This window comes from Ammospiza caudacuta, chromosome 22 (assembly GCF_027887145.1).
Source record: "Ammospiza caudacuta isolate bAmmCau1 chromosome 22, bAmmCau1.pri, whole genome shotgun sequence".
Taxonomy (NCBI): Eukaryota; Metazoa; Chordata; class Aves; order Passeriformes; family Passerellidae; genus Ammospiza; species Ammospiza caudacuta.
Genome location: NC_080614.1, coordinates 5,612,573 through 5,623,973, shown reverse-complemented (window position 1 = coordinate 5,623,973; position 11,401 = coordinate 5,612,573). Strand labels below are relative to the sequence as shown.

The following is an 11,401-nucleotide window of genomic DNA, read 5'->3' as shown; positions in this document are numbered from 1 at the left end:
CCCCGCGCGTCACCCGGCGCGCCGGCCCCGCCCGCTCAGCATGGCCGCTCCCCTCAGCCCCGATCGGCCTCGCCTGCGCACGGCCGCGCCCCGTCCCTTGCCGACAGCGTTCCCTCCCTCAGCCCCGCCGCTCCCGCCCCGTCGGGCCGCTCTGGCCGCACCCCCAGGCCCCGTCCGGCCCTCAGCCCCGCCCCGGCCCGCGGCGCCATGTCGGGTGAGGGCAGCCGCGGGCCCACGCGTGACGCGCCCGGCCGCGGCCGCCTTTAAAGTGCGGCGGGCGAGCGGCGCGGGCATCGCCCGACAGCGGCCGCAGGTGAGCGGGGCCCGGGAGCGGGGGTTCCATCGCTGCCCCACTGCCCATCTAACTGCTGGCTGCTCCGGCCGGGCCGTGCTGCTGGCGGGGTGAGCTGAGGTGAAGGGGCGATCGGGCTGCAGTGACCTGCCTGGCTCCGGCCCCTTCCCCAGCACTCGGGATCGCATGTGCTGCTCCTCGCCTCTTTCCCCGGCTGCCGGGCTCCCTCCGGCCTTTCCGCCTTGGCTGTCCCGTGGCCCCTCAGCTGTTCGGGCGGTGGATGCAGCCCCGGGTGCCCGCCTGGCCTCAGCCTGATGCCGTGGCCCTGGAGCAGCGCCGTGCACCTGCGAGAAAAATGCATCTGCTGCAGCCGAGTTCAGTCTGGAGGGTAAAACTGAGCTTAGGGGAATGCAGACTGCACACTCTGTGTGTCAGTGTCAGCTCAGGGCTGGAAGGAGTTGGAACACAGATTCCATGCTCTGTGTGTTGGTTTCAGCTCAGGGCTGGAAGGAGTTGGAATACCAACATCATAAAAACACAGTAGGTGCATCCGTGGTGAGCATCAGAAGTGTGCTGAGCCACGGATCTTTGAGCTCTGCAGTGTGACAAAGACAGGAGCAGGGGTGTTGACAGGTGTTAAAAATTATCTTGCTTTGCTGCTGTTCTTGTTGTTTAGGCTTATTTTTTTTCTCTTAGCAATAACTAGAAGTATCTGCCAGCAAATCTGTGATGCGTATCATGGTAAGGAAGCTGTTGCCTGTAGACAATCTAAGTGAGCCTTTGTCATGTCTTCATGATTTGTTATTGCTAGTAAGATAAGGAGCTTTGCTCAACAGCCAATCTCATTTTATAGAGACCTGAACCCTTTTTCCATGTGATGGGTGTTAAAATCTCAAATCGGAAAACAAAGCTCCTTTGATTTGCCTGCAGGGCTGTGCCATGCTTGCTGGAAATGCGATGTTGGGAGCTGACAGCATGTGATTGTGAGCTGCTAGCTCGATCACTAATGTGTGCTTGGGGATAATTCTCCCAGATTAATGCATGCTCAGAGTCCTCTGAGCCTCGTCAGGGCTGTGACTGTGCACCCAGTTGGGTTTGCTTCACTTGTCAGTAGGTCTGTGGTGTTGATTTTTACTGCAGCTGCTGTGTTGGTACACAAGAGAGCTTGGAACAGAAAGCCTGCGCTTCTTTCTCACATCTGCTGCCAGCTGGACAGGTTCCTCAGGTGATAAAAGCAGACTTTCTCTCAAAGGGTTTTGCTTGATTGGCAGCTCCGGTGTAAACAGTAGAAGATGAGTTCAAAGTCTTCTTGGCTGAACTAAACCCACAGACCTGATGATAAGGACTGAGAGTGTGATGGTTCACGCAACTGCTTCCCCCAAAACACTCTCCAAAGTTGTGTCATACTTGGACAACATGCTGCTTCCCAGTGAGAATTTTAAGTTTTGGCAGGTACTAAAGCAAATAACACAGATCCAAATATTGTGGTAGCTCTTCCATAACTGTAATCCCTACCTCATTTTAAAGGCACAGGATGGGACATTTTGCAGAGCTAAGTGGAGTTGGGGATCCTAAACCTACTTGTACCACTGACTTGCAGTGCTGTTTTGCTTTCTGTAACACCAGGCAAGCACAGCTGATCTTGTTGCAAGACAGGGAGATGAGGATGGTCCCTGCTGGCCTTGTTTCCAAGCAGCCACAATTGTTGACAAAGGGAACAGCGTGTCTGGTGAAGAGTTGAGTGTGGGCAGTGGGACTGGCATAGGGGACAGTTGTCTGTGGAGAAGGCTAATGCTTGGAAATGCAGGTGTGAAACCAGCAAAGAAAGCAAAGGACAGTTTGTGGGGATGGCCTGTTCAGAAGGGATTCTGTGCTTTGTTTCTGACACAGCAATAGTTTGTGCAGTCTTGAGTACCTGCCCCATTAGCACTGACTTTCCTACCTACATGTAAAGCAGTGCTGCCTTTTGGGCACAAACAGGATGGAAACAGTCCAAGAAGCAGCTGCAGTAGACAATAAAAAATATCTGCCGGCATGCCTGAAATAGGGGTCTCCTCAAGGCAGGTCTCATAAGCTCTTGGAGATCTGTTTCACACCCAAGATAGCTCAGCTGCCTTAGAAGGCATAAAATCAGCAGGATGGCTTCTGTGGTAGTGTTGGAAACATAAAGGTTTAATAAAAGGCAAAGTAACAAACTCTTGACAGAGAAAAACTTGAGACAGGTGCAAGAGGTTCTTGCTCCTGGTAAAACACCTCACAAAAGCCATTTGTTTCTTTCTCTTCTTTTTCTAGTAAATTGCTCAGGTGGAACTTTTTGGCTCCTGTCCAGCTGGCTATCCTTAAGTTTGAGGTGAAGTCCCCCAGGTCTATGAGGTGTCTTTTCTGATTGAGGAGAGAAACTTCTGGGCTTATTTCCTCTTTAAGGGGACAAAGGAGAGTTTTGTCACTCCTTCAACAGGGAGCACATTCCTATGCATGCCCAGCCCAAGGCTACAATCACTATCAGCACTATCTAAACATGCTTTTTCCTGTGTTTTCACCAGATTTCCCACTACGGCTTACAGTGAAAGGTGGTGGATGTTGGGTCTCGGCTTCTTCAGTCTCCTGCTGCTCACCCCAGCAGTGCAGACACCCACGTACCGACCATCCTCTTTGTGCTCCCTTCTGCAGAGCTCCCACCATGGTTAATGAGACCCAGCAGAGCTGCAGCGGCAGCTCCAGCTCCAGGTCGGATGGCGGCAGCTCCAGCGGCAGCGAGAGCTCCAAGGACAGCTCGCGCTGCTCCACGCCCGTGCTGGACGCCGAGCGGCACGAGCGGCTGCGGGACAAGATGCGCCGCCGGCAGGACGCGGGCGACAAGTGGTTCTCCCTCGAGTTCTTCCCTCCACGCACGGCCAATGCTGCCGTCAATCTCATCTCCAGGCGAGTGCTGCAGGGTACGAGAGGGGAGGTGCCTGTGGTGGAGGGCAGGGAAGTAGCTGACTAACAGAGGCAGGCTCTGCTCCATGCTCTGTCTCCCCTTCCAGGTGACGAAGCAGGTAGTGGGGCTGTGCTTTCCTGCTGAGGAGGGTAATGGACACCAAGTAACGTGTCTTCCTTGGAGGCCCTGAAGAGTTAAGTGTCACGGTGGGATTGCTGAGGGGCCAGGTTGTTTCCCCACTCCCATGCCCTGGGAAGATGGAGTAAGCCCAATGTCACGTTCTGGGTCTGAAGCACAATGCTGGGGCAGAAAAGGACCTAGTAAAAGCAGAAATCTGTTTCAGAGATTTTGAAACTCTGTCTTGATGGACAGAGTTCCAAAATCTCTGAAACACATTCCCATTTCCTTTCAATATTCATCCAGCCACCATGGTTTGTGCCTCTGTGTTACAGTTTTAGCCTCTGACACAGGTATCCACATCTGTGTGCTAAATGAAAGCTGATAGGTCACAGCAGAGCTAGGAGTTATTCTGGAGCCCCAGGAGCCACCATGGACGTACCTGGTGGAGAAAAGAGTATTTCATAATTCTTTTTATAATTGCCATATGTTGAACAGAAGGGCCTGTTGCACCTTGGAGCAGGCGAGAGACAAGTTGGGGAAGCCCTGTGGCCTCTACAGTTCAAGCTGGCAACAGAGGGGGCTGCAGCATAGTCTTCTGTCTCAAAAGGAAAGGGACTTGCATTGCTGTCTGTCAGAAGCTGTGTCAGTCTATCAGAGCATGCAGGGAGAGAGTCTGTTGTACAGAGAGCACCTCCATTGCCTCTTCTATGAAATTGTAAGGATGGCTTTCCTTATTTACATCAGCCACTTGCTAAACTCTTGGTGCAACACTTTAGTGGTCTATCCTGTTGCTATCATCCAAGCTCTCTCTGCCTGCTGCTGGCATTCTAGTGAGCAGGATACTCAAGGCACAGGGAGGGGATTTGGCTGTCTGCTGTAGGCTAACTCAGCTTTAAACCCCACAGGTTTGACCACATGGGAGCAGGTGGTCCCCTCTTCATTGATGTGACGTGGCACCCTGCAGGGGACCCAGGATCTGACAAGGAGACCTCTTCCATGATTATTGCTTACACTGCAGTGAACTACTGTGGCCTGGAGACCATCCTGCACATGACCTGCTGCAACCAGAGCAAGGATGACATCACAGGGCACCTGCAGAAGGCCAAGAGGCTCGGGCTGAAGAACATCATGGCCCTGCGTGGAGGTGAATCCTTCTGTCCTGGGATGTTAGTGCAGAGGTTGTGCTGCTGTGTCCAATTCCAGAGTAAAACCAAAAAAATATTTGGGGGCTCCTTCTGCAGGAATTAAATGCTGAGACTGTTTTACCTGAGCCCTTTGTTAGCAGTGCCTCCAGCTCGAGGGCAGACAAAACCAGTCCATAGGTAAAACTGCAGATTTGGGAGTTCACCTGTCTTCCTTTTGGTACCAGATTTTTACAGAACTACCAGATCTGAGTTCAGCAAACAGACCTGTGGATTTGTTCTCTTTTCAGATCCTGCTGGTGAGGAATGGGAGGAAGAAGTGGATGGTTTCAACTACGCTGTTGATCTGGTTAAGCACATTCGCAATGAATTTGATGATTACTTCGACATCTGTGTGGCAGGTAAATGCTTTCTATTGCAGACTGTGCAGGGTCTGAGACAGGGAAATCAGCTCAGCAGTCCCTCCCTGGACCTGAGCTGTGACAGTACAATCAGATTGGATACTTCCTAATTTCTGCATGTTGTCCTGACCACCATTTTTCTTTTTTTTTTCTCCCTTCTCTCCAAAGGCTACCCCAAGGGTCATCCTGAAGCAGAGAGCTATGAGGCAGACCTGAGGCACCTGAAGGAGAAAGTCTATGCAGGAGCAGATTTCATCATTACACAGCTTTTCTTCCGACCAGAAACCTTTCTCAAGTTCATGAAGGATTGTCAAGCCATTGGCATTACCTGCCCCATTATTCCTGGCATCTTCCCTATACAGGTGAAATCCAGTAATTTGGATTTAGGGAGGGAATAAGGATTTAGGATGTTAGGTATTTGTAGGTTTGGGCCTGAGAGAGGTCTGTAAATATCCTCCACAAAATTTTAGGGAAGAGAGACTGCTGAATGTAATAAATGTGTTGGTGGTAGGCCAAATTAAACTCTTGGGCTGCTAATAACAAGCTGAAAAGGTTTGTTGTGCCCATATGGCAAAAAGAGATGTAAAGGATAATGGCCTGCAAGTCCTGAGTATCTGGGCTCAGGCAAGAGTGTGGGGACAAATACCTAAAGTGACTGTGTTACCATCCTAGAGATGAGGCCTGGGAGTTGATTCCAGAAGCCCCAGTTCTAAATCTCCTGCCACAAAAATCGAGATGAAGTACCTCTGTTAGTGGGATGGCAAAAAAGGCTCTTGGAAAAATGATAATCTGCGTTCTCATCCAGGGCTACCACTCCCTGCGCCAGCTGGTGAAGCTCTCCAAGCTGGAAGTGCCCCAGGAAATCAAGGATGTGATTGAGCCCATCAAGGACAACGATGCAGCCATCAGGAACTACGGGGTGGAGCTGGCAGTGTCCATGTGCCGGGAGCTGCTGGACAGTGGGATGGTGCACGGGCTCCACTTCTACACCCTCAACCGTGAGGTGGCCACCACCGAGGTGCTGAAGCGCCTGGGCATATGGAATGAGGACCCCAGGTGAGCAGAATGCCTTGGATTCTGTTAGTTCCACTTGTCTGTCCGTCTGTCCATCCCTCCCGTCTACTGAAGGTACAAAATCCCTTCACCAGGATTTTTCTTCTGAGAAGCCTTAGGAAAGAAATGTAAACAGTAATTATCTGATTGTTTGGAGGTTGCTTACCAGCAGGTGCATCTTTGATTGGTTCCATGTGAATTGTTTCTAATTAACGGCCAATCACAGCCAGCTGTGCTGGACTCTGAGTCTGTCATGGGTTTTTATTATTATTCTTGTTGAAGCTTCTGATGTCTCCTTTCTCTTTCTTTAGTATAGTTTTAGTATATATTTTTCATATAGTCAGCAGAGGAGCTGTGTTAACATCTGCTCATCCCCTGCAGGCGGCCTCTGCCCTGGGCAGTCAGTGCTCACCCCAAGAGGAGAGTGGAGGATGTCAGGCCAATCTTCTGGGCCTCCAGGCCAAAGAGCTACATCTACAGAACCCAGGAGTGGGATGACTTCCCCAATGGCCGATGGTAAGCTGGCACCTGCTCTGGAGGTCCCAGTTGTGGGTTTCTCTGGGTCTGGACTGAAGGCACTGAGACAGCAGTTCATGTTCACACTCAGGTGTTTATTATTTCTTATCAGTAAAACAGTCTCACTGCTGTGAGTTCTGCAGCTTTTCATTAGAAGGCACAAAATGGCCAACGATCTCTTGGTACAAGGGCTTTTCAGACTAAACTGTCCAATTAAGAGCTGACACCTGGATTATTTTCCCTTTTCACCCAATAACTGATCCCAAAGAGCTGCAATGGGGACTTTTCTGCCAATTACAAAATGCCACCCAAACCCATGGAGAAGGAAGAAGAAGAAGCATGGAGAAGAAACCCAGGACAACACCCTGTGCCCTCCATCTTGCTGCCACCCACAACACACTAAAAATCCCAAAACCTCAATTTCTCACCAAGTGATAGACCTACACTACTCTCTATAATCTATTTCACACCCTAGTGGATTGTAGTCCAGTCTGGAGTTTAGGAAACTTTCTCCACAAATGAGGGTCAGAGTCAGTCACCCCAGAGCAGACACAGAAATATTCCCAGTGCCCTGGGTTTCCACAAGGTGCAGTAAGGCAGAGCTGTGGTAGGAAAGCCCCTGATGTCCTGGGCACACCTGAGGGTAGCTTTACCAAGTGGTCCCCTGTTGCTTGGATTTGAGTGAGGTGAGATGAATAGCACCAAGATTTTGGGACTTTTTGTGTCAAGATGGGTTTTGTTGTGTACTTCTCTTGCTGCTTGGCTCTCTTCCTGCATCACCAAACCAGCTCATTTTCCTCGGTAACTTCAGGTTCTCTTCCCTTCCAGGGGTAACTCCTCCTCTCCAGCTTTTGGGGAACTGAAGGACTATTACCTCTTCTATCTGAAGAGCAAGTCTCCCCGTGAGGAGCTTCTGAAGATGTGGGGAGAAGAACTGACTAGTGAGGAAAGTGTCTTTGAGGTGTTCACATGTTACATCACTGGAGAACCCAACAAGAATGGGTACAAGGTGAGAGGCCAGGAAGGGATGGTCAGTGGGCCACAAACAATAATGCATATTTCCTCTTGTTCTTGGTGCCACATTGTTTTTCTAAAGAATTAGCACTTCTCTATCCAAAAGGATTTCCTGGTGCAGTGGTTGAAGGGGGTCCAGCAGCCAGAGCTAAAGCTCAGCATAAAAGAGTATACAGGACCAGTATTGATTGAGTTCAGCATTCTTAGAGTTGTGCATATCCTAACCTTGAACCAAACCTGGGAGTTCTCTCCTGAAGCAGCCGTGTTTGAGACTGTTAAGGCACTGCTGAGTTACCTCAACACCCAGAGGGAAATCCAAGGGTTGTTACATCCATAGTGAACCATCCTTTCTCCTCGTGGCAGGTCACGTGTATGCCTTGGAATGACGACCCTCTTGCTACTGAAACCAACCTCCTGAAGGACCAGCTGGAGAAGGTCAACAGACGAGGAATCCTGACCATCAACTCCCAGCCAAACATCAATGGCAAACCATCCACAGACCCCATTGTGGGCTGGGGGCCCAGTGGAGGTTATGTTTTCCAAAAGGTACTGTATTTCTCTGGGCTAGGCAAAAGAGTTTCACTGCTTTGGTCTCTGTTAGGCTGGGAGCTCCCATCCTTACATCCACATAATCTTTCTGCACCTTATTGCATTCTTGGTGAGATAAGGCAAACTCCTTTGGTGTCTTAAAAGCCATAATGCCATTTCTATGGCTATTTCCCCCCACTTCAAAACATCTATTGAACATCTGTAGAGTTTCATGGTTTTATTCTTAGCAAGTAATGATTGGTAACTTATTTCTAGAGCAGGCTGTGACATTTTATATATATACATATGTGCCTGCCCCCTGCATCTGATGCAGTGATGCACAAAGCACCCAGATTTTTCACACAATGGGAATCAATGAGGTAGTATCTCTACCACCCAGCATCTTATGGTGATAAATAGATATTTAAAAATTTCCTCTGTCCTTCTGTATGTCAGAGGTCTCCAGAGTTGCCCCCAGCCCATGCACTGTGCTGTTTAGACTGGTCATGTTCCTTCCCTGGCCTGCAGTCATGCCTGCCTCCCCCTGTCAGGCATTTCAGGCCCTAGAAGGGCTGTGACAGGAATATCCCATCAAGGTAAATGCCAGGCAAGTAGCTCCAACTGGAAGACAAAGCATCCTTGTTCAAAAGGGATGCAAACCAGTAAAACCAGAGACCAGCAGATGGCAAATGCATTTATGTTTTCAAAGGAAGAAATTCCCCTGAGGTGAGGGAAATCCATCATCTCCCGCAATTGCCAGGAAATGGGGGGAGGGGATGCAGTTGTTGGGAGCAGCCAAGCACAGACTTTGGTTATATAAGCACACAGGGAGAATTGGGAACAAAAGATGAGGACAGGGAGTGGTGGTGCTTGGGAGAGGCCAGCTGAGATCCCAGAGTTCTGCTCTCACCAGGCTGGGCTGCCTTAGCCAGACACTGCTGGAAAATGAAGATTAAGCTCAGGCTTCTTCCAAGCTTCCTCATGCAGCAGTTGTGGTAACACTGGAGTTTGTTCCTGCTCCTGGACTTACCTGGATGCAAAACAGGCAGCATGTAGCTTTCTTCAGTGCACTGTTCTGGGCTGTTCCCTCTGCTCTCCCCAGTTATTTTTCCCCTAGCTCACTTACTGTAGAGGCTCAAGCAAGAGTAAATCAGTATGTGTTTCTGGGGATGAACATACATCCCCAGACTCTACAAATGTCATTGTTTACCTGTGTGTGTCCAGTTCTGTTGTGATTTAAGGTTCTGATTCTCTTCCCCTTTCTCCATCCCTCCCTGCAGGCATACCTAGAGTTCTTCACCTCCAGTGAAATTGTCAGGGCACTGCTCAAAGTGCTGAGGAAGTACGAGTTGAGAGTGAACTACCATATTGTCAATGTCAAGGTAAGGCCACTGTTCACAGGACACTTTCCTTTCACCACCCTGGGTGAGACACAAATACCAAATACTCAGACATGAGGCTGGTGAAGGGAAGGGAAAGTAAAGCACTTCAGCTGTGGTGTGCAGCAGCTGGTCCCTAAACAAGGAGAGGGTAAATACACTTTTTCCAACTAACTCAGTCCCTTCTCCAGCAGTTGCTTCAGAAAGGTTTTCCTTCCTTTGTCAGGGTGAGAATATCACCAATGCTCCAGATCTGCAACCCAATGCTGTCACCTGGGGCATCTTCCCAGGCAGGGAGATCATCCAGCCCACTGTAGTGGATCCTGTGAGCTTCCTCTCCTGGAAGGTGAGTCCTGCCTTCTGTTGCATACATTGCTGTGATGCCCTGGAAATTCAGTGTCTGATTTAGTTTTAGTTTCTGGCACTCCTCCCTCCAGTTGAGGGCTGTTGCTATATTGGCTTGCTGAGGTCTTGCTCCTCCTGCTCCCTCAGCTCCAGCAAGAGCTGCTGCCAGATACAAAGCACCCAATAAACGGGGACTGAGAGCTGCTACTGTTACTGTACTGTAAATTCTGATAATTTTCCCCTCTGGTAATTTTCCTGTGCCAGAAATGCTGGCAGGGGAACAGAAACTCTCCTGTCAGCTGTGCCTATGCAAGGGGATTCTATCAGCAGTTACCAAACTGGAAAAGAAAGTGGCCAGTGGCTCTTCCTCCCCTCTTGCACATACAGGGGCAGCACTGAGCCATCCATTGTACTGCAGTGTGTCTCAGCTCTGAGCACTTGCTCCTGACTGGAAAGCAAAAGCTCCTTGCTCAGCTCTGAGCATTTTTACTGTGAAGAAACAAGCCACAGTCTGGCCAGTGATGTGTACCTAAATTAAGTAACATGAAGATGTCTCACAGCTGCCCACGTTTGTTGTTCCTGTGGCAGGATGAGGCCTTTGCACTGTGGATCGAGCAGTGGGCCAAGCTCTATGAAGAGGAATCTCCCTCCCGCATGATCATCCAGTACATCCATGACAATTATTACTTGGTCAACCTGGTGGACAATGACTTCCCACTAGAAAACTGCCTCTGGCAGGTCGTGGAGGATACCTTTGAGCTGTTGAACTCTCCAACTCAGCAGTGAAAATTCTTCTCCTAATCTCTTACTTCCTCCTTCCATCCACTGACTTCGGGGAATGCAGCAGCTCCTGTGTGACAATGAACACACTCCCACACCGTGAGCAGGGTGGTGCTCTCATCTACCCACACTTTGTGCTCCTCTGTTCCCACACAAAGGCTGCCTGAGCCATTCTCACTAAACACTAGCCAGAACTGCCTGAACCTCTGAGCCGAGGCTCCAGACTAAGCCCAAAGGCTGGGGTCTGCAGGATGAAGAGCTGCTAATCATGGTTAAGCTAATTACAGTAACTGAAGAACACCAGATTCTGGTAACTTTCCCCTCTGGTAACTTTCCTGTGCCAGAAATGCTGGCAGGGGAACAGAAACACTCCTGTCAGCTGTACCTGTGCAAGGGGATTATATCAACAGTTAAAAGCCTGGAAAAGAAGGTCAAATTGCTTTAATATTGCACTCTTAAAATATATTTCACAGTTGATCATCAGGCACTTTTGCACTCACTCCAGAAGAAGGTTCAATTTTCTTCCTAACTTTTCTCTTTGTATTGTATTTCCTGTTTTCTTTTTAATAGGACTATGGGAATTTCCATTTGGATAAGACTAAGTAGGAATCATACTATTTCCTAGATTACATACAATAAAATACATGCATACAAATGTATCTTTTATTAGGCCATGTTCTATAGCAGAGACTCATGTTGTTTGCTAATTAATCACCTGGCAAAAGGGAAAGCTTTAAGAAAATCAATTGTTTCTGGGGCAGTTCTGCCTTCACTTTCAGTGCATGTCCTTGGTATGGCCCAAGTTCCATGGGAGAGTGGAGAAAGTGTAAATCCTCGAATTTACCAAAAGTAACCAGCTACACTATTGAGCTCAATCCTGCAAACTCAGGTATTCTTTTCAGGAAAAGATA

General features: G+C 49.3%; 1 protein-coding gene across 2 annotated transcripts; it reads left to right on the top strand.

Annotated features, from left to right (window-relative positions):
- Positions 1 to 262: 262 nt before the first annotated feature.
- Positions 263 to 11,149, top strand: MTHFR (methylenetetrahydrofolate reductase). 2 transcript variants are annotated; one of them, XM_058818922.1, is made up of 12 exons: positions 263 to 313; positions 2,963 to 3,214; positions 4,238 to 4,476; positions 4,765 to 4,875; positions 5,044 to 5,237; positions 5,681 to 5,931; positions 6,310 to 6,444; positions 7,273 to 7,453; positions 7,822 to 8,004; positions 9,267 to 9,368; positions 9,592 to 9,711; positions 10,299 to 11,149. In XM_058818922.1, exons 2-12 carry the CDS (start codon positions 2,973 to 2,975, stop codon positions 10,494 to 10,496), a joined length of 1,956 nt encoding a protein of 651 aa, XP_058674905.1. In that variant the 5' UTR covers positions 263 to 313; positions 2,963 to 2,972; the 3' UTR covers positions 10,497 to 11,149. The 2 variants fall into 2 exon arrangements, with proteins under 2 accessions (XP_058674905.1, XP_058674906.1); XM_058818923.1 differs by lacking the exon at positions 263 to 313 and adding an exon at positions 3,319 to 3,405 and having other exon boundaries at positions 3,155 to 3,228.
- The last annotated feature ends 252 nt before the right edge of the window (positions 11,150 to 11,401 follow it).